The sequence below is a fragment of the Trichoplusia ni genome, chromosome 16 (genome assembly GCF_003590095.1).
Source record: "Trichoplusia ni isolate ovarian cell line Hi5 chromosome 16, tn1, whole genome shotgun sequence".
Classification (NCBI taxonomy): domain Eukaryota; kingdom Metazoa; phylum Arthropoda; class Insecta; order Lepidoptera; family Noctuidae; genus Trichoplusia; species Trichoplusia ni.
Genome location: NC_039493.1, coordinates 760115 through 785422, shown reverse-complemented (window position 1 = coordinate 785422; position 25308 = coordinate 760115). Strand labels below are relative to the sequence as shown.

General features: G+C 36.1%; 4 protein-coding genes and 1 long non-coding RNA gene across 6 annotated transcripts in view; 2 read left to right on the top strand and 3 right to left on the bottom strand.

Annotated features, from left to right (window-relative positions):
- LOC113501714 (differentially expressed in FDCP 6-like) overlaps positions 1-5634 on the top strand; it is a 32023-nt gene extending 26389 nt beyond the window's left edge. For both annotated transcript variants that reach the window (XM_026882919.1, XM_026882918.1), the window contains exons 4-10: positions 2165-2404; positions 2707-2936; positions 3329-3518; positions 3919-4055; positions 4138-4274; positions 4360-4484; positions 4842-5634. In XM_026882919.1, coding sequence (XP_026738720.1) covers positions 2165-2404; positions 2707-2936; positions 3329-3518; positions 3919-4055; positions 4138-4274; positions 4360-4484; positions 4842-4985 — 1203 coding nt within the window. In that variant the 3' untranslated portion in view covers positions 4986-5634. The remainder of the gene's footprint in view (positions 1-2164; positions 2405-2706; positions 2937-3328; positions 3519-3918; positions 4056-4137; positions 4275-4359; positions 4485-4841) is intronic.
- A 5-nt stretch (positions 5635-5639) lies between these two features.
- On the bottom strand, positions 5640-14880 carry LOC113501715 (dynein regulatory complex protein 10-like). The gene is made up of 10 exons (XM_026882920.1): positions 14650-14880; positions 13738-13982; positions 13267-13374; positions 12687-12707; positions 12184-12340; positions 11890-12025; positions 11482-11633; positions 6664-6791; positions 6218-6388; positions 5640-5814 (listed from the first exon to the last, which is right to left on the bottom strand). Exons 1-10 carry the CDS (start codon positions 14780-14782, stop codon positions 5737-5739), a joined length of 1329 nt encoding a protein of 442 aa, XP_026738721.1. The 5' UTR covers positions 14783-14880; the 3' UTR covers positions 5640-5736.
- On the bottom strand, positions 7256-8978 carry LOC113501717. The gene is made up of 2 exons (XR_003401309.1): positions 8350-8978; positions 7256-8274 (listed from the first exon to the last, which is right to left on the bottom strand). It is a non-coding gene; the product is annotated as an uncharacterized LOC113501717 (long non-coding RNA).
- Positions 14881-15506: 626 nt separating the features above from the next.
- LOC113502039 (dynein regulatory complex subunit 2) lies at positions 15507-25114 on the top strand. The gene is made up of 10 exons (XM_026883412.1): positions 15507-15532; positions 15927-16081; positions 16987-17100; positions 17552-17690; positions 17946-18169; positions 21971-22168; positions 23055-23249; positions 23593-23742; positions 23932-24158; positions 24605-25114. Exons 2-10 carry the CDS (start codon positions 15947-15949, stop codon positions 24735-24737), a joined length of 1515 nt encoding a protein of 504 aa, XP_026739213.1. The 5' UTR covers positions 15507-15532; positions 15927-15946; the 3' UTR covers positions 24738-25114.
- LOC113502040 (probable ATP-dependent RNA helicase ddx42) lies at positions 18520-21037 on the bottom strand. Its single transcript, XM_026883414.1, has 5 exons — positions 20674-21037; positions 20043-20528; positions 19539-19775; positions 18890-19016; positions 18520-18620 (listed from the first exon to the last, which is right to left on the bottom strand). The coding sequence occupies exons 1-5, from the start codon at positions 20770-20772 to the stop codon at positions 18520-18522; spliced, it is 1050 nt and encodes a 349-aa protein (XP_026739215.1). The 5' UTR covers positions 20773-21037.
- Positions 25115-25308: the final 194 nt, after the last annotated feature.

Genomic DNA, 25308 nt, shown 5'->3' with positions numbered 1-25308 from the left:
GTTGTCTATAACGGAAATATTTATTTACAACGTACTTATAGTCATGGTTGCTCACCTCACATTGCCTACGAGTGTTAAATTTTGTTGAAATTGTTACACGCCAGTGTATATTATTATTGAGAAAAAGTGATCTTAAACCACTTTCCTTACTCTTTAAAAGAGTAAACATTTTGGAAAAGACACTCTCTAATATTATTGTTTAATAGATGTTATTAACCTGTAGCCGATGTCCTGCATCAATATATGCAAGCCAAAATGGTAGAATGTACAAGTACTTATAGAATTGTTGAAGCCACCTTATTTTAAGAACTTGCTTACCTGCATTCTGAGAAAATAAATATAATACATAAAATTTGTTGCAAGCACAAAAAATATTAGATTGATAACTACAGAAAGACGCAATTTACAACGGAGCTTACGTAGTAATCTTTTACACTAATTCAAATTCAAAGGCGGTTTCATAGGTTAAACCTCACTTATAATAACTTGCCGTCCAATCTGTCTACATCCTTACAGCCCGTATGGCAGGTCATTCACGTTTCTTACGTTGTATTTATTAATTACTCTTAATTCTGTACAACGAGACTCGCATCCGTCTTATTGTTAATGAAGTGTAGCCATTCAGTAGATGAATCAAACAAAAAATCCCGTGTAAGTGGGTATCATAATACACAGTATGACTATGAAAACACAATGACATTAATAAACTCGTTATAGATTGTGCAAGAAGATATTTTGGTATTAAGGCCTTAATTGTTTTCAAGATTTTAGAATCTGTTTAGAAAAACATTAAATGGTTTTCAAAAAAGTTAACTCTCTCATACCGATTTCAGACTTCTTCAGTCAAATATCTTAGTTTCATATCAATAATCACAAGCGACATTTAATTATGACTGGGATCTACTAAGCCCATGTTACAAGAAAGTACCTAATATATCTACAGTCACATCCTACTGACATATATTTGAACTCCCACAGTCTATTAAAAAGCACTCATGGATCAATCGAGCTTTTTGCTTAAATAATGTCATTAGGGCACGAACAGAACAGCAATCGCGATAAAAAAGCTTTTGTAATTAATTTTGTATCAAACAGGAAAGTAAATTGACAATATGCTTCGGTAGCTATAAATAGATAGGCATACTTATGTAGAATGTACAGAGTATTAAAATGGTACAAATATATTGGTCACTAGATGCTGCCCGCGAGCCAATTAGCTACTAATCGAAATTTAGCCCATTTCTCCGTCTGCAGTTAGTGAAAAGGAAAAAAATAATAATTCAAGATGTTGACTAACTGCATACAGTTAGTCAACATCTTGAATTATTATTTCGGGGTAACTCCATAGAGTTACCCCGAATTTCATCAAATCGGTCAAGCCGTTTGAGCATTAAGAGATAACAAAAATAATTACATACCCAAAATCATTAGTCAGCAATCCCTATAGTTTCACAAAAACCATCAAATTTTGTTTAGCCGTTTGAACAAGCGGTAACACAGAGGTGCATAGTCACAATCGCCTTTATGATATTAGCGTGAATATTTGAAGTGTCATTGTTGAAGAGAAAGGATTTCATATTAAGGTTCTTTGGTTGGACCTCATTCTCAAGTAATAACTCAAATGTTGCCCAGTGTAAACAAAGTAACAGACAATTAACGCATTTTTAAACTTGTACATACAAGAAATATTATTTCGAAACTATTTCAAAACTTCACAATTCTTGTTCCTCATTAGTAGCGAATACTTCATCTTGCAAAACTTTATACTTTCACAAATTTTCAGTATTTCAACAAAACTTATAAGCACATGTATTATGAAATGTAACTGTAATTTTATGAGTTCAATCAAAAGTAGCTTTTATATCTCTGAGCTCTGATTTTGATTTTTAAAATACCTATCTCTATTTCTAAAGATAAGTTACCTTAGCGTCACTAGTACAATTGATAATTCTATTCAACTCTGTGAGTGCTTGCTTTTACCCGTTGGTTGTTAGTAACATCTGTCAAAATAGCCTCAAAAAACCCTCATCCTCAATAAATCATAAGGTATGACCATACCAACACCGTATCAAAATTTAGTATCATTGGCCCTAAGCTTTAAGGCGTAATAAACCTACACACAAGCTTTCGCCATTAAATGTCAAAACCCCATTCTTCTCACCAGGTGGTACTCCAACCATCAGAGGCTGGTATAGTAGCCGAGCAGCTAGTCCACTGCCTCGGCCTCCGCTGGGACGCTGCCGACTGGGAGGCTCTAGGATCCTCCATAGGCCATTTCAAGTGGGCAGCATTCCTAGCTGTATTAGAGGCCAAGTACTGTGGAGACCAGCAACTGCATGCAGAGGCTTTAGTCGAAGCTGTCGACGAGATCTATGATGTTTTCATAGAAGATATTATTAAAAAGGTAGATGATTTTTACAGAGTTGCTTTGATACAGATGGAGTGAATCGACAATGTTGAATAGCGATATCAGTATAACAAACTGTATAATTATGTATGTCCAAAGGACGATAACACACAGGAAATATTTAATTAACTATATGTATTTCTTCAACATTTTTTGTATGTCCAGACTCAAAACTCTGTACCTACCTGTAATTGTTTTTAATTTGCACAAACAATCTTATTACTCCACCCATTATTCCCTTCATATAATCTTAAAAGTATTCCAAAATATAAATACTAAAATACCTAACTCTGCTATAGGGTTACCTATTCAAACGCGGCTACCTGCTCCCAACCATGCGGGAGTACTGGTGCGTGCTCCAGCCGTGCGCCCTCACGTACTACAAGAGCTCGTCGCAGAAGGAGCAGTGCGGGAGGGTGGTCATCGACGAGTACTGCTCGGTGGAGGCGGCTGCTGGGGAGGGCAAAATACAGAGGTTCCAGCTCATCACGCCTGACAGGACCTTCGAGTTTGGCACACAGGATCATAAGTAAGTAGATACATAAGGACGGTAGAGAAAATCGTTGAGAGTAATCTCTCATTTTCTCTACCATCTAGAGGGTAGTCCAGTAAAATCAACATCAATATTTGAAGTATACGATAAAAGTTATAAGAAATTGTTATGGTTAAGGAACTATATCCCTGTCGCAAAAATAGTTCCTGGCCCGTACAGTGTCCTGTGTCCTTGCTAAATATGTACCGCTACGTGTATCACTTCAAATCTACCTTAGAACTTTTTCACTCTGGGCTTCATTCTTTATCACTGAAGATTTTGATGACTTTCAAGCAATATGTGGTGGTTGTAAATAATAATTTCCCTTGACACAAAGACTTACAGAAATTTCCGTTATTAAAGTTCCCACATCATCATCGTACCCACAGGAGTCGTCTCCAATGGATCTCTGCGCTCCGCCAGGCGGCCGCAGTCTCCGGCGGGGTGGAGGGCTACCAGCGGCGCGCGCGTGCGCTGCGGCGCGGGGCGGGCGCGCGCCGGGAGCGGGAGGTGCGCGAGACTCGCGCCAGGCTGCAGCATGAGGTCAAAGCCAGGCTCGCGGCTGAGGCACAGGCGCAGGTGACTGGGGGAACTGGTTGACTTCAAGTCTTGATTAAAAAAGGATTTAAGCTCATGTCTCTAGTATTTGTAAGCTGGTATGGTATAGGAAGGATAGTCCTGGACAGAGGGATATGTGAGGAGAGTGAAGAGGCTATTGCCCTGCAGTGGAACAAAATCGGTTTATGAAATTGTAATTAGAAGGACAATTTTAAGTATTCCTCCTTCTGGAGAAGGTGTTTAGAAAACCGTCGAAGCTTTTTTGCGAAATTTCTGAAATGACAGATAGGAGCAACTGTTTTCCAAGTAATAGCAGCTTTATTTTTGTAGAAAATTGCATTATCCAGAAAAAAAAATACATTCTATGACCGGAAACTGTCGCCATTAACGATAAAATATTTCAGAAATTCTCAAATTACAGGAGCTGGTAGAATTAGCACAACAAGACAATAAGAAATTAGAAGAATTAAAACACGCACAAGTTGAACTAGAGAGGTTATTGCAAGAAGAAACGCAGGCTAAACGAGACGAAGAAATTGTTAGAGCATTACAAGCTAGGTAAGTAAACAATTTACTTTATGAAATGTAACAAACGTATCGCCTGTTAAATAACTACTAAATTAAATAATCTACGTTCTAGGGTATTGGCAGAAGAATGGGAGAGACGAGAGGAATTAGAAAGACTTCAAGAAGAACAAAATAAAATGCTTGAGGAAGAAAGATTGAAACGTCACCAATTTGAACTTTTGCAAGCGGAGAAGGAATCTCAATTTAAAGGTACCATTTTTCAATATGACTTTGTTTTTACAATAATTTTATGGTATCTTAGTACTTAACTAATAAGTTTGTGTGATTGTTGCAGAAGCAGAAAGGCGCTTGAAAGAACTAGAAGAAGAGAAACGAAAGCTAGATGCAGAACTGAAAGCAGCTCAAGACAAAATCTCCAAGACTGAAAACACGGCGTATGCCTTACAGGTGCAACTCAGAGTAAGATATGTTTTTTTTCCTTTCTCAACAGAATGGCTTTAGACTTTTAGTTCGTTTCACTTATCTACTAAATTACATTATATCTTAATCCAAACGTATAACAAAATATTTACAAGATAAAACCGGCCAAGAAGCGCAAGCCGGACTTACTTACGTTTATTTTGATTGTTTGTTATTATAACGGCATCATCTTTAAAATTTAAACTGTCTAGCCGTTTAAACCATTTTACCTCAGTTAAATTCTCCCCCAAGTGACAAAAATGTTTTGTACCAAATTTTTTTGCCTACCGTGTTCAAAACGTCCCTCAAATTTTACAAAAAAACTAAATCATGACTAAAATTCCCATCCATTCCCAGGACCTGAACCCAGTGCTTCGCAACGGCGAGCGAGCTCGACGGGCACTCTCCTTCGTGCCGACCACCAAGAGCTCCTCTGACACACTCATCGACGTCAGAGCCATCAGACACCTCAAGATCCTCGATGATGAAGAGAAATTATGAAGTGATTGAACAATTGTGTATTAGTAAAAGAAATACTACAAACCAGTAATGTCGCTCCATCAAATATTATGTCCGCAGGATATACGCATTGTATTTCCTTATTAGAATTTAGTTTTCAATGTTTATGGATGCGTTTTAAAGAACAAACAGAATCGCTTCATTCACCTTGTCCTTTTTTTCGGTTGGGAACGTACTAAAACCTTCCCACACCCTTTCTTTGCCCTTCGTGTATCGGGGCCACGGTAACCCTTTCGGACAATCCTGTTGACCTGGTTCACCTAGCCTGAAACAGGATTCTTCTGATGGAGAAATTTTATTGGTTCTGACAAACACGTCTTTAGCTACATATCCCCGGTGAAATCGCAGCTATTTCCAACTGCTCCAAAAACCGACCAGTCTTGATGATTATCTAAGTTTGTGAATGTTATAATCATTTATGCATTTGGTAGCCAATTTATTTATAAACGTACTACATAATTGGTGTTTATAAGAAATTTATGTAATCTTAAACCATGGATCTTTATATTATACAAAGTAAATTATGCCAAGTCCAAGCCCTCAAATTTACATTTTATTTGGACACATCTGAAAAATGTATCGAAGCTTCTTTCTAGAAATATGGAAATAAAATACATATTTTGCTTCACAATACAATTCGTTTTATTACTCCAATGTATTAAAGTAAATTATTAAAAAAAAATACTGATATACGACCATAATTAACGATTCGAATTCAAATATCGTAGTGAATTTATTTCTTTCCTTTCTTCCCGGCCAAGAGTTCGAGTGGCGGTGCGGCAGATTGTATCTTCTTCAATAATTTCCTCAACTGAAATAGGAGTCGGGATTAGGGAAAGGGGGAAAAATACTAGGGTATTGATAAAGGAGTGAGTTACCATGGAACATAGGGATCTATAATAATTAGGATATATGGGAAATGGCAGAAGATACAAACTAAACATGATGTATTTTAAGCTTTCTTCTTTCCTTTTTTGGCTTTCCCTTTTTGCTGCGTGCACAAAAAATAGCCAAGTCAGTTTAGTACATTTCAATAATAAGCAAAGAAAACGTTTCGTATTAACGGCAGATCGATGCTTGATAAGTAAAATGCCAAGCAACCAAGCGAACTGAAAGCGATCATCTCAACCAACACATAACACAAGTATCTAATTTCTTAATTACAGTTCTGACAAGCACCGTCACATTATCCATCCCCATAACTCCCAGTATACCTTTTTCTTTTCTGCGCGGTTGATGAGGACCTCCCTCCAGGCGTGCTGGATGACCCTCGCGGCGTGCTCCATCAGGAACTTGTTCATCTTCTCCGTCATCTCCTGGTGATATTCTTCCTCGCGCTCAGCCATCAACGGAATGTATTCTTTATCTTGTTCTGCTAGTTGTCTCTGTTGGTTTTTTTTTTAGGAAATTTAGTCTCGAAAGAGGTACGGCGAGCGAGGGATGGCAAAAATACCAAATTAGAAGAAGTTAAGTAGTTACATACTTATGATGTTTTTATTGCTCTCAACCTGCCATGTACCTTATTGTAATTGAATGAATATTACGATTTAGAATATCAAATTTTTCACGTAGGTATTCGTAGTATCAGATTTACCTACACACAAATTAAATGAATTGGATTGGAAATCTTACCTCTGTTAGTATGTTTTTGACCTCTTACCTGTAAGTCTTCACATTTGTCCACTTCATCATCATACTTCTGCGAGAACTCGTCCAGCTCAACCTGCTTGTCACTCATCTCTATATCGTACTTCTGGAGCCACGATAGTAACTGCGTCTCTACCTTAACCTTTTAACCGCCCGACTTCAGAACAGTTGGCGTGTCCCTAGCGCCCGGCACAGTGAATCGAAAATTAAATACCTAAAAGAAAGAGGGATGTGCAATACTTAACTTTGTGATGTCGATATTTCGTTTTAATAACGACATTTGCATTTGCGAGCGTGGTTAAGTAAAAACTACATCTCACCAAACTAAGTTTGCACCTCGCGTCGTTTACGTCACACTGAGGCTTAGGTACGGGCTGTAAAAAAGGATTCGCTATGACTTTAAAAAAGTAAACAAATGTTTTTTAGATTTTACTTTGCATTTGTTGTTTTTAACATTATATTATACGTAGGTACACGGGTACATGCCGCATTCCAGCGAGGTGTAAACTTAGCTTGGTGGAGATATAGGTACCTACCTACTTGAATACTACTTAGGTACCTTACGAAATTATTCGACATTTTTCGCAAGTCAGTAAAACAAAAAGTGTTTAAAAATTTGAACGATTTATTAATTATTACTTAAACTATTCACAATAAAATCAGTCCAGAGAAGAGTTTGGCGAGTTATACGAACATAAATGTAGGGAACAGCTGATTTTTTTTTCACGATTTTAGGTTTGGTCCCATAGTAAAAGTTGTTCATAATGATGAGTACAACCTCTTAAGAGGTTGTTAATGATTTACCAATAACCCTGTAGATAATTCAACTCATCTGTGCGCGCGGCGCTATGTGTGGGTAAAGTGGTAAGGACACGTTTTGCTCGGACGACGACTGCCGCTTACGCTGCCACACAAATGAAAGCTGTATAAATAAGCGCACGCACACATGGCGCTTCGTGCACAGATGAATTGAACTATCTGTAACGATATTTATCACAATCACAATAATTTGTATCACACTAATTAACAACAAACATAAAAATAAAAATTTTACTTGACAATGTCATTATCAGTTTACCTATTGACTTAGATGTAACGATATATCACAATCACAATAAAATTTGTATAACACTAATTTCAATAAAATCAGTCAAATAATCACAGATATAATTTCTTATTACTAAAATCAGTCTAACAATCAGAGGTAAGATTTTTCAATAATAGTATGATCCGTCGAAAAATTATTTATGCTCGCTATCGACGAGGCGAATTATTGACGAGACCACATTTGTGTAACATTCGATAAACTTATTTTTACGAGTTTCATCGCCAACAAAATAACTGTCCACTAAAATTTTGGCACTTTCTTTGATTGGATTATCAATTTGCTCGTATTGTGTACTTGCATTTGTTGTTTTGACTAAAGTTTGTGTCGCCGTAGATCTATATAAATCTGGCGTACTATCAGAACTTCTTAAATGCGACTGACCCTCATTTAAATAAACCATATACTCGTCGTTGGTCAGCGTTGATGGAAGGTTAACATCTTGGCTACAGTCTATGTCTACTTTATCTTGGCTATAGTCAAAGGGAGCCAAAATTGACTGGCTCTCTTCAAACTTCCCTATAAAACAAATCAAACATGAGTTTTTGTAATGATATCACCATTTACATGCAATACGTTTCGAAGACCACTTACTTTTGGACCCCATCTTGATATTAAAAAATTGTAAAATGTTCACTTGATTTTACAAACGTCGTGCCACTAACAGTCGTCACTGTCGAATACGGAATAATGGATATTGTCGAGTATCGACAACGTCTAGCTGACCATAGACATAATAGACTAAACGCAAAAATAGTGATGTGGGATTACGATACCGATTGTTTTGTAGAATTGTGGTACTCAACAGCACATGGATCTATGCAGAGATAAACTTTGCATTTTTGGCACATAAAACGAGTCTCAGACCGTTTTCTTTTTGCTGCGCACATTTTGCATCGCTGACTTTTGCCGGTTAGTATTCTAACAGGAAAATGCTCTAAGGCACTATTATGTAAAAAACGGTTAGGGTCAAGGACGCCGCGCGAAGTTGACTGTTGAGTTAAAGAACATTGTTTGTATTTTTCTATTATTTGTCTGATAACGTTTAATTGGAAATCAGCTAAACTATAATTTTGTTTATTTTTAATCACTTTAATCAAATAGAATGCATTAAGTAAAAACATGTCAAATATGTGAAACCCAAGCTTTTTATGCCATTTTTTTGATTTTCTTATACAGCCCAATGAGCTAGTCATCATATCAGAAGTGTCAACCGACCCCATATTTTTGTGTAGTCTACGACACACTGTGGTTTCATTTTGGGTAGCCCAGTTGAGTAGTCTACATTGTCTGATGGTATCATTTTGTCATCGTGCATTGTAGACAACATTAAGACCGGTTTCTTATCTTGCCATTTTAGGGCTAAGAGGGGAGGAGACGAGTAAGCGGCTATTTGTCCACGTTTCAGTTTTTGGAATTTCGGCATCCCTTTCCTATTTGATCTTACGGTACCACATGCATAAGTCGCCCTTTCTTTTAAATATATAAAAAGCTGAGGACTGGAATACCAGTTATCTACATACAACTCTCGGTTGCAAAAATAGTAGTCTTTCAAAAGTTCAGTCACAACTGATCCAGATAAGCCTAAATTTGGTACGGTCTCTATTTCTGTTTCCGATCCACAGTACACTATAAAATCCACGATATAACCGGTTTCGACATCACATAAAACAAATAACTTAATGCCAAATCTATTACGTTTTTTAGGTAAATATTGTTTTATAATTAGACGACCTTTAAAAGGCACAATACTTTCATCAATGCACATTTTTTTACCCGGGATAAATGTTGTTTTGAAAGTTTCACGAGCGTGGTCAATCATCATTTTTATTTTGTGCAATCTCGGTACACTACTTGTCCCTGCAGGTGCTTCACAAAAAGATAACATTGCAAGAATTGAGCAATATCTATTTCGAAACATAGTATTACTGAACACCGTACTATGTAATAACGGGTCTGTAGACCAGTGTTCTTCAATTGTTATTCTTTTGTTTCTAGTGAAAAGCATTGTTACTGCTAGGAAAATGTAAAGGTCGTCAATAGTCACGTCGCGCCATTGTTGCAGTCTTGAATATATTCTGAGATCAGTATGTCTTACGAAGTGTTGATGATATTTATTCGTACAATTGGCTATTTTCTGTAACAAGTCTTTGCTACAAAAATGTTCGAAAAATTCGAATTCAGTGGAGGTATCATCTAATTTGACAGCAGGCGACAGTCCACAAACAAAGTCGTCGAATTCTTCTAATATTGGGGTAGCAATTTGCGTTGTCCAATTAGTGGTTGTGACATTGTTTCCTTGAATCTGAAATAATACAAAAAATAATTGTAGAGTAATAAAATACATCGGTCTCCAAGGTAGGAAATTTGAATAGCCTACAAAAGCAAAATTAGCAGTGCGATTCAGTGCGGTGTGTGGCAGCGCGGCGGCACGCACAAAATAAACTCTACCTATGTATCTACGAGCGAGTCAGTGCGCCCACACGTGACTCGCGCTCCAACCAATCAGAATCACCGTTCCAGAGTGGCCGCGCGCGCATTCTCATCGCACGGCGCGCTCTCGCCATCTCACTCACTCTAAGTTTAAAATTTCCATTCAGACATCACCACCATACTACACAATAAATTAAAATACATTTATCTAGATATGTAATAAAAAAAATAATTACCTCTACATCAATGTCAAACTCTTCGTCTGATAAAAATTCTTCATTTTCATCGCCTTCTAGAATTCGTATTAACTCTTCAGTAGTCGTCATGATACATTTCTATCATGTACATTTATCGACATACGAACGTAAAACTTCATGCACAAGCACAACACTGATGGAAAATTCCAGAAGTCGGCACTCGTTTATGACGTAAGAAGCGGTCGTCTTTATCCGACCGTAGCGCAGGGCGTACTAACGAAGTAAGTTTCGGAACATGTAGGCTAGGGATGGGAACCATCAATTGAATCGCTGACATTTCATATGTAAATTTACTTAATTTTAAAGGAATTAAATGAAATACTCACAAATATTTGTAAACAAATGTTTTATTAACAATTGCTGTATTTGTTTTAAAGTTAATTAGTCAGTATAACGAGAAATATTTTGATTTATGTTTATTTTTGTATCGGTAAATCTTGGCATATGTCCCGTCCCTCATGTCGGATTTTGTCGTCATGGGCGTTGCACATCAATACAATTTTCTAAAAATAATGTTAGTAATTCATCTAACTTTGGACATTATTTTTAGGACTTCTAATTAAGAGACTAAAGTGTATTAAACTGTAAATGATTACTTAGTTAACTATTTGCCTAATATAAACATATTTTTGATAGAATACAGCGTAATTAAATAAAAAAGCTGATTAAACGAGCAGTGATATTTTGGTCGTAAATATACGACTCTGGCGAAATGGGCCCGAAAATATTTGTCGGATTAATCCGACGTAGGCGGTTAAAAGGTTAAACCTTTCAAAAGAAGTTAATTTTATTCTCTAGGTTTTATCCAGTTTCTTACCACAATAAGATACTGAGTAAATGGACCATACCGTTCGTGGACTTATTTGGAAGCACCTGTTAAATGTTCAGGCAATTTCTTTGCTACGGCAACGTACAAATATGTGTGTATCAGTGTTGCAGAACGAGAAACTATAACTTCTCAGCTAGTGGATTAAAAGCCTATGCGATTCAGATTCAGACCATGTAAAATACCAATGATATAGAACAGAGTGAGGGTACCTGCGAGCCCTCTGGTTCTTCTCTTCAATAAGATGCTGCCTCAATAGGTTTTCATACTCGTCCCTAGTTTGCACTTCTTCTTCTTTTAACATCTCATTTTTGACAGCATGTGTTCGAGTGGCCAACACCATTTGACGCTCTGAATCCAAACTATGGGAAAACAAATAAATAGCTAAAATAAAGGTCTTAAAGTAATTGCATTTTTGTTTATGATTTACTTAGTCCTATAATAGAAGTTTGCTTTGTCTGTATTATGGAAGGATTCATTGCGATCTCGGTAGTTTAGTCGGTAAAGCGAATGTTTCATTAAATTAGGAGTCAAGAGTTTCGAGGCTTGTCTGAGGTTTCAATTTGACTATTACAATATTCAATTATTATTCTGAATAAGTCATTATAAATAACTAACATTTTCTTCTTAAGCCTGACAGTAGCGTCGTAGTTGAGGATGGCTAGCTCGTGTTCCAGTTTCTGGATGATTTCTGCTTTCAAAGATATGGTTTGCTCGAAGCGATCGCTTTCTTCCTTTAATATCTGTGTATATTCTGAAAATGTTAAATAATGTACCTATAAATTCTAAAAACAAGTGAAATAAAACGAGACTAGACTGAAAATACGTATATAACGTAATAACTTTTTCCATAACTTCCCTGAGTGGATCATTATACGTCGGATAACTATGCATAATATGGACCGGTCTTACCTTTAATCCTTAAAATGAGTTGTTCATTAGAAGCCTCTAATTTCCTCGTGTTGATTTTGGCAGCGAGTTCCTCTGCGGCAGTGGTCTCCATTTGCCAGACCATCAAATCACGGAAACGTTCCAACTCTAACAGAAACTCGAGGCCAGGACTTGGAGCCTAGAAACAATACTTGGTGTAAACGTTGAACGAAAAATGACATGACTTAGTTACATGAACAAAATAATTCACGAGCCTGTATCTCATGAACCGTAATAACTATACAGTTGAAATGACAAATGATGTATAATATAACTAAAAAGGATTGAGTTACAGCAATGTGGCGAAATTCAAAGATTTGGGAGCCAAAAACTATGTGGGTACCGACCCTCAATTTTTACGCTTTGTCGCAATTCCGACTCGCCTAAACTCCGGTTTATCACCCTTTAGGTACGGAAACTTCTTCTTGTTGTTTTCAAAAGCTCTAGTAAAGATAACTAGATACTTAGTAAAGCGGAATACTCACATGTTTTTCAACTGCTTTTGCCTGAAAAAAAGAAGGAGTATGTAATGAAATCATTAAGTTCGAATAAATATACGGACTTCCATATTAAAAGGTAAGTCGATATCATATAAACAATTTTTTATACGGGTTTTCATATAGCTGTTTTGCTTTAGCATGAAATTCAAACACGGTTTGTGTCGCTGGCAAAAATTTAGCTTAATCGGAAAAAGCAAAATGGAATAGGTGGATCAAATTAACTTCCAAGATTTGATTACAGACAAGAGATAGGCGAAATTAAATTAAATCTTGTTTAAAATAACATGAAGCCATAACTCTGTAGGTGAAAAGTGAAGAACCTTAAGTCAAATTTTATGAAGTATTCCGTAGAGTTCATTAAAGATGTTCATACTCATAATTATTCATGTCTAGGGACTAAATGTTATTTAAAATTTTACATCTGCGATATAAGCGGCTGTTGGACTTAATGTCTTTTATCATTTGATCAATGCTGGTATTCTGAATAAAAATAATTTAAAACATAAAAATGACAAAAAATGGACTTAAGGTCTTTTAGCTTTTACCTAAAAAACTGTAGAAGTACCTTTTCTATCATCTCTTCAACTCTGGGCCTGAGCTGAGGGTAGCTGTTCATGATGTACAGTAGATGACCCAGTTCCGGATTCAGGCGGTTTTTCAGAGATAAATCTCCCTAGGAAGAAATAGTTTAATTAATAAAAATCGCCCGGTGGTTTACTGCCACTGCCAGCATTTTATAAAGCCACGCTCATTATCATCATCATCAGCCCATATCCTTCCACTGCTGGACAAAGACGCCATCGAGATTTATAGTCGACTGCTCTACCCACGCTAATTAAACTTATATTTATGACCAAATTGTGATTTAAGTTGAAATTGAAACCAAATAAATTGTTTCTAACGTCGTAAAACCTAAGAATGTTTTTTTTTTAATTTATTTACCGGCTCCACAATCGCGAAGACTCCCTATTCTCTACATATCGATCGGTTCAGCCGCAGAATTTAACAAGCATTAAAATTTAGTAGAAAACCTTACCGCTTTCAAATCATCCATGACAGCCATGTTGAGGAGGCTGGCGGAGAACAGAGGATTATCATACTGCTCAAAGATAAAAATCAGGTCGTCCATGTGCGGAGGCGAGAGGACCTTGTTGAGGAGTCTGTACTCCTTCACGAGTTCCGGGAGGCAGATGGACAGCTTCGCCTTGTAGATGGCTTCGTCAAGGATCTTGGTGATGCGCTCGCACTGGATGTGGCATTCCAAGTCGATAGGGGATGCCGCTGTTGAAGGATAAATGTGAATTAATTTTCTACATTAAAGGATTTTTTTATATTATTATTAAGAGATTGATAGAATTCGGTAGCTATTTCCATAATTTTGTCTCTATTGTAATGTTTCATTCCTGTTTTGTCTTTAAGACTATTAATCCATGTTTTGCCCTTTGTAATTCCGTTTTTTAAAACTCTCAAAGATGTCTGGTTTTGCAGTGCTGTTGTAACTAAATATGTGTTGATGTTTCTTAGATCTCTTCTGATACTTCTTTTAACTTCTCTGTCTTTTGCTCTGAAATCGGATGTACCTTTTTCTTTCTTTGATCTTTCGTTTATTAAGGAAAGACTATGAGCGGATAGTATATGCTTGTGTTTTTTATTGCTTCTGATATTTTTACAACTTTTAAAATTCCAGTGACTTTTTTAAAATTAAGAGGTTCTTGAGTTATTTAAGGATTAACTTTTGCCAAATACATTACACAATAATGAAGCGGTTGCAAGTTAAACGTAAGCAAGAAAACGAACTTAGAAAACAGTTTTTTTCTATTAAAAGTTCTCAATCTATATTCGCCCCACTTCACCGATAACTCCAAAGTTGCTACTAAACTTCACAAATCAAAGCCCCACAAAAAGAACTCTATTAGAATCACAATAAGTGTTATTATTAATCACATACAATTGTCCTTCGTAAGGTCCATATCCTTCTCCCTTTGCTCCACCGAGCTGGCCGCAGACTTGCTACTGCCAGTCTTCGAACCCGTAGAATGCGAAGACGGAGACTGTAGAGTCCCCGTTGATGGTGGATCCATTTTGATAATTATTTCACTAATAAACAAATAAAAACAATATGATCACATAGAAAGTTGGGAAGAACTTGTTACTCTGGCACCATAGCAACGGTTGCTATGATTAAATTTGTTTGATGTCATTTGATGTAAATTCTCTTTGGTCGTGATATTTTTTTTTCTTGATTGCTTGTTCAGCCTGTTGCTTCGGTATTTATTTAAATCACATCCTACAAAATAGGATGTGATTTTGTTTCGTTATAGTTGTTCGTACCAAAATTAATGTTTTTCATTTTGTTGGTTATGTATTTATTTCTTCAGCGGTTTTGACGTAAATTACTTTTACTGCTGATTTAGTATTAAGTATAAATATAAATCTTAACGTGTTTTCTTTAATATTGTTTTTCGCCTACCAACGCTGCCTATATTACTTAAACATTTTAGTTCTATACATATAACCTTTTACCTTATATTACGCTTGTTGCATTACATCTACAAATCTAAAACCAAGGTACAGACTAGTCGTACAGTCAACATCTTAATTCCAACGCAGTACAGTCGATATTAGCAAACACTCACTCCTAATGACAAAAAATAATACATCAATATAGCATGCAATCTTAACCCCCTAACACTTAACATTGATTATATTATTATCAACAGCAAGTCATAAGTTTGTTGCCGCGTTACTAATCGTTTGTTCAATACACGTTCATCATAGCCTCACCTTAGGAGTTTTGTTCCACACAGCCAAACAGGTGTATTTTTGTAAAGGTAAGCATTTTTTCGGTCTCTGGCTCGGTCTTTTGTTCCGTATCTAGATTATTATCTAGAATTTATTTAGATGAATGTTCTAGTCATTTAGGTGTTTTTGTTATTTTATGTACTGATATATTTGTGAGTTTCTAAAGCAGATAGATGAACAACTTAATGTGCTTTTGTAGTGAGTTCTATTAAAAAACTTCGTTAGAATATATTACGACAATCAACGAAGACGATGTTTCCCCAAAGAACACATTGTCATTTTTGAAAGAGGTCTCTGCAGTAACCCTGGGCATGGGCTTTAATTGCTTCACCAGACCATTTAAGGAGATTATGCAACCCTTCATCAATTAATTTCAAAACTTCCATCAATGTTATTGATGATTATTGATTTATGTTGTTTCAGAAGCAACCTAGTCTTCCAAAATGGGCAAGAAAGGCAAAGTGAACAAACTGGCGAAGATGTCTGATGAGGAGCGCGCGCGCTACCTCCAGCACCGCGCTGACCTTGAAGAGGAAGCACGTCGGAGGAAGAGGGAACTCATTGCCAGGTTCATTAAGGTACGTCTGCCATAAGGGTTTTTGAAAATACAATTTGCTACGCTCTTTAATGAGTTATGGTCGAGTCGAACTTTATTTTGGAGTCTGGGTTCGATTGGCTGGACACAATTTCTCTGATTAGGGGAAAAAAGATTTTCAAATAATAATTGTTTAAAGGTTTACTCACGCGTAGTTATCGGGACTGCCTGACTGTTTTATAGAAAATCGTACTGGCCGCCTAAACCTTTTGATCGGTGGACTTTATTTATGCAAACTTTTTACATAATTTATGAAATATTATAAAAGAATTATAAGAAGGTGCAGTAAACCCTGCGGGTGCGGTCAAGTAGCACCTGTTATTATTGCTTAATTTACACCAGTATCACCGCAGTCAATTAAGAAAAAGTCATGATTTTGCAAAAGAAAACGTGTGAAACACAGGAACTTAAAAGCCAGTGTAATGTTTATTATCTTTAAGATATCGTAAATCGATTGAAACATTATTAATGATAATGGTCGTTTCTTGTACCGCATACTTTACTTTCATTCATCAGTCCTTACTTACCTACAAACATTTTAAAGTCTTGTAGTCATTATCGGTAATGCATAATTAATTGACAATAAGAACATGCAGTATATATCTGGGTTAAGAAATTGGTAACTGTAGATCAATTTGTTTGGATAAGATATTTGTCCAGACACTAAAAGCTAGCTAAGCTAGCACTAAAAACTAATTTTCATAATTTGTAAAAATACAGGAGTAAGTAGCTATGAGTGTATGCAAATATAAGACCAGAAATAATGGGAAATAGGTCATGATGATGAATAATAATTAGATAATAATAATAAGTCCGCCATTGTACAGATATTGTATAAAAAGTGTAAATAAATAAATAATAATCTTGTATATTACATTTTGTTATCAGAATAAGCTAGATAAAGAGGAAGCCTACGCTCGTCTGAACACAGCGAAGATAAACCAACAGTGGCGATTTATACTGCGGAAAATAAAATGCAAGCAAATGGCGTTGGATATTCAGGTAAACTCATGACTGTTCCTTTCCAGCTAAGAAAATTATAATTAAGCACTATAATATCCTGAGCGGAGATGAAATAAGGAGACTTGTATTGTACGATGTCATTATTTCCTTTGGAAAGTATTGGGTTCTTGACTCTTTACCAACTATTTTAGTATTAGTCAGCAGTCCTACTCTTCATCTGCTTACTAGTTGAGATGTGTTGTTTAAAATAATCCGAAATAAATGTAATGCGTGTCTAGTATGATGACAAAATAATAATATTTTGTTTTTTCTTTAGTCTTCAACTTTTATCGATAGGTACCTTTGTTAAGTACTATTTTAATATTTTTGTATTGAAGTGAAACTAAAAGAAAAATCTTTTCGCCAAATATGATTAAATCAGAATGTGAACCATGACCAAAGTTTTTTTGTTGTTGTATATATTCTATCATTTTCAATGACTTGCTTATAGAGTATGCTGACAAGTTTCAACTTCCTACTGGATCGTAAGAACAGGCTGATCACATCCCTGATGAACGCCACCAATGACTCGGATGAACAGCATCGTCGTGGCTTCCAGGCCCACACGGAGAATGTTAGCTATTTCTTGGGTAAACAGTTAACTCCCTTACTAAATATTAAGTATATGAAAATTTATCAGTAAACATTATCTGAGGGTATTTTTGAAATCTTTAAACCCTAGATACTAACGAATACCAAACATTAAATTTCATCGCTGTGTTAGTTTTTTTTAAAGCTGCTGATCCTAAGTAAAATTGATACAAATAAACTCATGACTGCTTAAGGTATAACCTGATACAAAAACTAGGTAACAGAAACTCTCTATTTAAATGAAAACTCCACAGACATAGGATCTCAACGTCTGGACAAACTACAACTAGAATACGACATCCAGAAGAATGATCTCCTCGAGAACTGGGACAAAGAAGATATGGACCTGGTTGACAGCCAGGAGAGAGCAGAGTTCAAGCTGAAACTCATCACTTACATCCAGGACCGAGACTTTCAGGCGCTGAAGAAGAATATCGAGACGCTAAGGGCCACGGAGAAGAATGACGCGAGACTCGAAGTAAGAACTAAATTAAAGAATGTAGCTTATGTAGAAATCGTTAGTATAGTATCAGCCTAGTAGTATGTTCGCTGGAAAGCCAAGTTCGAAGGTTCAAATCTTGACACGCATCAATGTCTAAATAGGCCGAATTTTCAAGCTAAAGCAATAGTATCCATAATTTAATTATTGGTCGACAAAAGAGGTGAATTAATATCCGAATAAAATAATAAGCAGTCTACTTAAAATGGTATATTTTTTGTGTATTTTCCAATTATTTTGGTATTGGTAATTTCACTTTAAACTACGTAAGAAATACATGAATATAAAAATACGGTCTTCTAAATTGTAGCTTGTCGTAAGATGTTAGGCTAGAACAGGTCTTCTTTCCAGTCATCACAATTAGATCTTCCTTTCTCAGATAGACACAGCAACAAGTTTTTTGAAAATTCGCATTTATCTTCAGTGTTTTCTGCAAAAAGAAAAAACTTTTACTATCTGCCACTAATAGAAAGCTTTTTTATAGGTCATGTATTAGTTACTTTTTTAACCTAAGTTTCTAATACGAACAAAACAAACCTTATGTAGGTTTGTTTTGTTCGTGTTATAATAAAGTACAATCTTCGTTGTTTTTCTATTACATTTTCAAAGAGTAGGTACCATAATTTATCTCATACAGCTTCTCTATATAACTTCGAATTCTTATCATAGAACCCATGAAACATAACATTTTAAACTTACCATTATCAAGGATCTGGAAACATTCTTCAATGGATTCCTGCAGGAAATCCTTTAGATCCTCGTTCTTAACATTCTTGGTGATGGCGTGAGTCACCAGGTAGCGGTCTGGCATCCCATCCTCACCCGTCTATGTAACAATTAACGTTTTAACCACATCAGCTGCTAGGACACTCGTTTAACTAATCAAGCGCAGTTAAGGAAGATTGTTTTAATTTAAAGATCAAATTCATCATTCATTTCTTTACACTTACTTTATGACTAAGGATCGACCTACTTTTATGAACTTATTTTAATGCTTTTGGTACGATCAAATTTTCTTTCGTGCCATAGTTGTATAGATGTATAGTCTGAACTATTCGCAATCAAATAGGTACAAATAATAAAAAGAAATTGTATGTGCAAAACGCGACACCGAGTTTTCTGCGTATTATGTAATAAACAATATATAATTATAAAATTAGCTAATGGATAGTTTTATTAAGTGTACCCTGTGTAATTACTGTGTTTATATTTAATTAGCTTAAGTACCTGTGTAATAAACCCTAATTAAGAAATTTCTACTTTGGGGACTTTAGTGGATATAATCGAACAAATATAAAAATATTTAATGCGTTTTCAAAATATACCTCCTTATTATTGAGACACTTACCATCTCCAAGTTCTCCAAGAAGCAATGCAACGCACAAGCCTTATTATCTGACTCCCTGCTAGAATTATTCTCACTTGAATTCCTCTCTTCTGACCTGAAGCTGTTATCCTCGTAACCGTTTATCCTCTGTGCGTTTGGATTGTATTGACTTCTCTTACCGGAGTTTTCTGGACGCCTGTCCCTCTTGTATCTTCGCGGTGGTTGGGTAGAGTGATAGTTGTTGTATTTGGACATATCCTGATAAAATATAAAAATAAAATAGATTTCTTAAAAAAAAACGGTACATAAAATGCAATTATTCAAAAAAGAAACCGGTAAATCATCTTATTGACACTTTGCGTGACCCAAGAGCCATTTTCTTGGCCACCGCAGCACTTTCTCAAAAACCGTCCATTGCTTCATGTAATAATAATAATTTGATTCATATTGTTAAGGCTCCCAAATGGGAAAATTGGACATCATTTTTTGGAAAAAATATTTTCGGATAAGATTTTAAATACTCACTGTCTCATATTCATCGCTCTGCTGGAAATCCTCTCTTCCATTGATAAAATCATTCCTTCCATTTTCTCGGTTACCTGTCATTTCATTCCTGTTATTCTTACTTCGATTTCCCGTCTTGTCATTACTATTGTTATTGGATGTTCTGTCATTATTCCTGCCCCTCTGGTTGTCATTACCTTTTCTCTCGTAATTTCTGTCCATTCTATCATCGGCTCTACTTCCCATCATGTCATCTTTATTGTCTCTCATACCACTGGAGTCCATTCTGTCTCTCCCCAATCTCTCCTCTTTTCTATTCCGGTTCTCTTTGCTTCCAGTCCGGGTTCGATCCCAATCGTTCCTCTGTTGACCTCGAGCCTCCTTCCAGTCTTGATCAGAGTTCCCTTTGCTAGAGTTTTTGTTGTCTGTTTGCATCTTTAAACATTTTTTGTAAATATTCTTTAGCTCGGCTTCTTTCGGTCCGCCATCTGAGCGACAATTCAGAGCCTGTTTTGAGAAAATTAACCTTTTATTAAATTTTATCTAATAAATTAAGGACTTCATCAAGTCTAGCGATCCCTTACAGATGGCTCGCTTGACGTATTCTGGCAGAAATACAGCCTTATTTTATTTATATAACTAATTTACTCACATAGCACTCCGCGACTATTAAACATAAAATCAGCACATGATACTTGATAAGGCACATGTTCACTGCTACAGCCACCATGGTAGTGCTGCTGATGGTCATTCACTACACTTTATATGAGCACGGCCACGCCTCACTACCCCGACATACAAAGGGTGACAGCTTCAACCAAATATGACTAATTGTTGACTGGCACACCGCTATTATGCTAGCAAAGTATTAGGTAGTAAGTAATTAACAGTCAATGTCAATAGATATCTGTAATCTTTATTCTGTGAACAGCATTTGATTAATGAGCTTCCAGGATAGACTCTCTTATATAACTGTGACCTAGGTTACGATGATTTTCAAAACAAGCCTATGAATGCTCAATCCAAACATAAATAATTTATTGATAGCATCCTTTATTTCAGACAATAGGAAGGGCTTATGAATGGTCTATCCTATCCATTTCGGTATTATCAATATAATAATATAGTGCATGGATAGAGCCATGGACCAAGAAACGATCAGGCTCTTTTCGTTATCATTGTTACTGTTCTATTTGATTTTTTTAGGGTGCCCTTCTCAAAGGGTAAAAACTTATAATCCTCTTAATAAGGCTCCACTATCCGTCCATTATCATAAGAATCGTAGACAGTTTAATTTTAAAGATTATGTCCAGCTCGCAAAGATATTCGCATAAAATATTTTCCCCTCAATCATATAATATCTGCACAAACGTCCTTCCAAAAGCAATCGAAAGGTTCATGCACCATATTGTACGGTCGGAACACAACACCGGTAGCAATTCCTGTCAGTGTCGCATCAAACAATGCTCATCAGCCATCAGTCACGCCTGTCAGTCCACCTGGCATGCTCTGATGTGCTCCCCAGGGCCACTAATTACAGGAAAATGTCATGTGGCCAATTGGAAATTGCATTATACCTTCGATATACTTGTTATGTTGGAAGCCAGTGTTTGTAACGGCCTGTTCATTTATTATGTCTGTTTAATAGTTTTGTTTGTTACATCCTAACTGGTAACGACATGATTTGATCTACTAGGTACTTAGGTATTGCGTTTATAAACAGTAGACGTGTCTTCTTTTCATTCGAATTGAAGGTAGCTTTTACTGTTCCTGAGACAAAAAGAGCAAACAACATAAAACTCACATTATGAAAATCTTGATCGTTACTTCGAAGACATGGATGTGACATAACTAAGTCAGGTGACTTAACGAAACGAAATCACATTTTTGATACGTTCAAGCGTTTTTTAATAATAATACACTAAAATAATTTGTTCCTAATATTTCAGCATGAGGAAGATTTACGTGCATTCTGCGTACCCAAACAGCTGGAGGTGGAGACGTATTGGGCCAAGCTTCGTGAGGTTTACACTTCATATCAGGAACAGCACAACCCCATCATGAGCCACTACTACAGCCTCAGAGAGAAGGACGACTTCTACCAGAAGGAAATAGCCAGAAACGACGTACAGATACAACTGGCTACTGTAAGTTGCGGTTGTAGATTTTTAGCAAGAAACTGACCTATTAAGAACATCATCATCCTTTGAACTGATTTTCAATATAAGATTTCTCACTCCTCCATTTTGCCTTGCTTGATAGAATCCCCATCATGTAATTATTAAGACATGTACCTACACATTGTGTATTGCAGATAATTGAGTATTGTGGCTAAATATAATAAATTCATACACAGGGATTTCATCATTCGGATTTTTCCGGGGAAGGGACTTAATTTATAGTCTAGGTTTAAAAAAAAACCATGCCATTCGCATCATAGTTGTTACATGCGGTGGTCATGTAGCTATAATTCAGGTATGGAGTACAGCATATGACCACGACCTTCACTTCACCTGGTGATCCGGAACAAAATCCATCCCCAATCGAATTACAGTACATTGTATTCGTGACAATAACTTTATCATAGCGTGACAACAGGCCATTGATAGCCAATGAAAAATGTCACTGACAAAGCGAGAAGATGTTTAGCGGAACTCAGGTCTATATAAGTTTATTCCAGTTTTTATTACGTTATAAATACGTAACTAAGTAGGTACTCGTATAGGTAATCATTTTCAATTATTTTGCGCTACCAATCTCATTTGCTAGGTATACGAATGTCCAAGTGAATTTTCTACAAATGTGTAGATGTCAAATGTACTATATACCAAGGCCAGTACAAATGTTAAGTGTGCTACGTGTTTAAAATTTGCTACGAATGTGAGTACAACTTTGCTACGAGTATCAAGTCGACTTTACTATGAATGTCGGGTCAATTTTACTACAAATATCAACGGCTGTGAATACCAAGCATGGAAATTCGACTCTGCTACAAGATTTTTGGTACGAATGTCTAGTTTTGTTATTTTACAGGATAGTTTACTTAGCCTCCAACACGAATGGCAAAAGTCGACCAGCACCATGGCCGACAGGCTGGCTCATCTGGCGGCTCGTAAGGAGGAACTGACGCAGAAGTACCTGCAGATGAAGAAGGATACCAAGGTGGAGAGGAGTCAGGGGAACCAGCAGTTGGCTCTCATGGTTAACTCCAGCCAGGACGCTATTAAGGTAAAGAAATTGATAATAAACAATTAGAATCATTTGCACGGAACATAATTCAGGATGGAATTGATACAATGGTTAATTAGATATTAAAATAATAACGTGGTTAAACATAAAAAAATCACACAATTCATTGACGATCTTACGCAAATAAAAATACCATTAGACCTATGAGTTTGCTTGATTTACTGAGATTGCTTGACTTTTGTTGTTGCGACTAATACGCCTGCTGAAAATGTAGTTATAACAGAGGAAGTACCATAACATCGAAATAAAAAACGATCATTCATGTCCTAGTTTACAAGAACTATTTTTTTAACTAAGTAATTGAAGTTTGACTCTTTCCCAGCATCTTGAAGAATTAAACAACAAGCTAAATAAAGTATTACAACTGTCGGAGATATGCAGTAAATATGAACACGACGGCGACGAGCTAACTAAAGATAATGAAAGCGAAATCGATTCTGTTGACTTCGAAAATCTGGATAGCGCTATGATTGTAAGTGAAATAATCATTTTAAACAGTTAATACAACAAAAAGGAGTTTTTGCACAAAAAAACTTACCTCGTAAATAATGTTTTTTTTTTGTCAATCGGTAGCTGCCTGTTTACAGGATTTTTATCGCAATAATCGGTATCCACCGATTTTATAGACATAAGCTATAGTTTGTAACTCTTATTTTCAAAGGAAGAATGCAAAGAATACCGCAAAATGGACAAGTTCCTGCTCAAAGTTAACAGAGCTAAAGTCCAGACAATCTGCTTGAGGACTGAGAAAGCTAAGCTGGCTAAAGAGAACGTCCAGTTGAAGCACTACATCAAGCGGTACCTCACCGAATTGGCGCTTAAGGGCAAGGAGAGGCCGGTCAGCATGAAGATACGTTCCCAAGTGGAGAAGATTGAGTCTAAGGCTTTGTAAGTAACTTTTTATCGTTAATTTGTTTGGACTAAACAGCAGCAAGTTACAACGCCCCATCGCGCAGAGCATGCGTAAGCGTTCCCCTGACTCTGAACTAGGCAAATGTAGGGACCCGTTGTGTTTTTAGTCGGCAAGGGCCTGATATATCCCCACGCCGTTATTAGCTTTTCAACGCAGAAAAAATATCCCCCCACCCCATTCTCGTAACTTTATATTTGCACGAAACTCAAGGTACTATCGAATGGAATATCAATTAATCCTGAATATCCTGATGTAATGATGATGTAAGCCACTATAAAAATCGATCCTGCTATTTTGAAGTCTAGCATGTAAATAATTCGGAGTTCCTCTAATAATCTCCAGTATATTTAATTTTTATCCTACCCTATTATTTTACCTAATTGCCTATTAAAATGTCGATTATTTCATTAAATTACAACAGGAACCGTCCAGTGACCTGCATAGAAGGAGCTCTATCGAATGCTGTACAGCATGAGAAACGCATGCGTAGTCTGCAGCGACGTAACAAAGAGAGTGACGTCAGATCTTACCCTCGTGTGCAATGCTGGATGTAAACGAAGAAATTATGAGATTCTAGCTAAAAATCAAGACTTATTTAAGCATGCAAATGTTAATTAAAGTTGTCTGGGCTGAGTGCCAATGTGTTTACTAGTGTTCTGGTTTACAACTTTATCTGTCTTGACTAACCATCTTATTTAATACAGTAATGCTGATACAAACTGTCTATTTGAAATGTTTTTTTTAATAAGGTATTACCAATGATTTAACAACCAGTGAAATATTTAAATTAGATGTGAGGTAGCCTATCTTTCAATTTAGATCAACACACAGACTAAATTTGATTGAAATTTATGAGCTTTTCATAGACATGTGACACATAATTTATATTTCGATATGAAACTTTTATGTACCAATTTTGACATGAGCAATTTTTTATGCCTTTTTATATATTATTATAGGCATATTATTGTGTATTTTGAAATGTACAGGCTTAAAAATTGTCATTTTGCTATTATGTAAGCGCAATATTTTTATATGATAGTATTAATCATTTATTTATTAATCTTAAGATGTGCATTTTTACTAGAATAATTAAATTTAAACAACATGTCAATTACATTTAGC

Bases quoted from the DNA above. Each gene is read 5' to 3' on its own strand.
- LOC113501715 (XM_026882920.1), bottom strand. From the start codon at position 14,782: ATGGATCCACCATCAACGGGGACTCTACAGTCTCCGTCTTCGCATTCT. The intron at 13,983-14,649 runs GTATGTGATTAA...ATCCTTCAACAG, and splicing joins GGACCTTACGAAGGACAATT to CGGCATCCCCTATCGACTTG. The intron at 5,815-6,217 runs GTATACTGGGAG...CTCCTATTTCAG, and splicing joins ACCGCGCAGAAAAGAAAAAG to TTGAGGAAATTATTGAAGAA.
- LOC113502040 (XM_026883414.1), bottom strand. From the start codon at position 20,772: ATGACCATCAGCAGCACTACCATGGTGGCTGTAGCAGTGAACATGTGC. The intron at 20,529-20,673 runs GTGAGTAAATTA...TTCTCAAAACAG, and splicing joins TAATAGTCGCGGAGTGCTAT to GCTCTGAATTGTCGCTCAGA. The intron at 18,621-18,889 runs GTAAGTTTAAAA...TTCTTTTTGCAG, and splicing joins TTTCCAGATCCTTGATAATG to AAAACACTGAAGATAAATGC.
- LOC113502039 (XM_026883412.1), top strand. From the start codon at position 15,947: ATGGGCAAGAAAGGCAAAGTGAACAAACTGGCGAAGATGTCTGATGAG. The intron at 17,691-17,945 runs GTAAACAGTTAA...AAAACTCCACAG, and splicing joins GAATGTTAGCTATTTCTTGG to ACATAGGATCTCAACGTCTG. The intron at 23,250-23,592 runs GTAAAGAAATTG...ACTCTTTCCCAG, and splicing joins CCAGCCAGGACGCTATTAAG to CATCTTGAAGAATTAAACAA.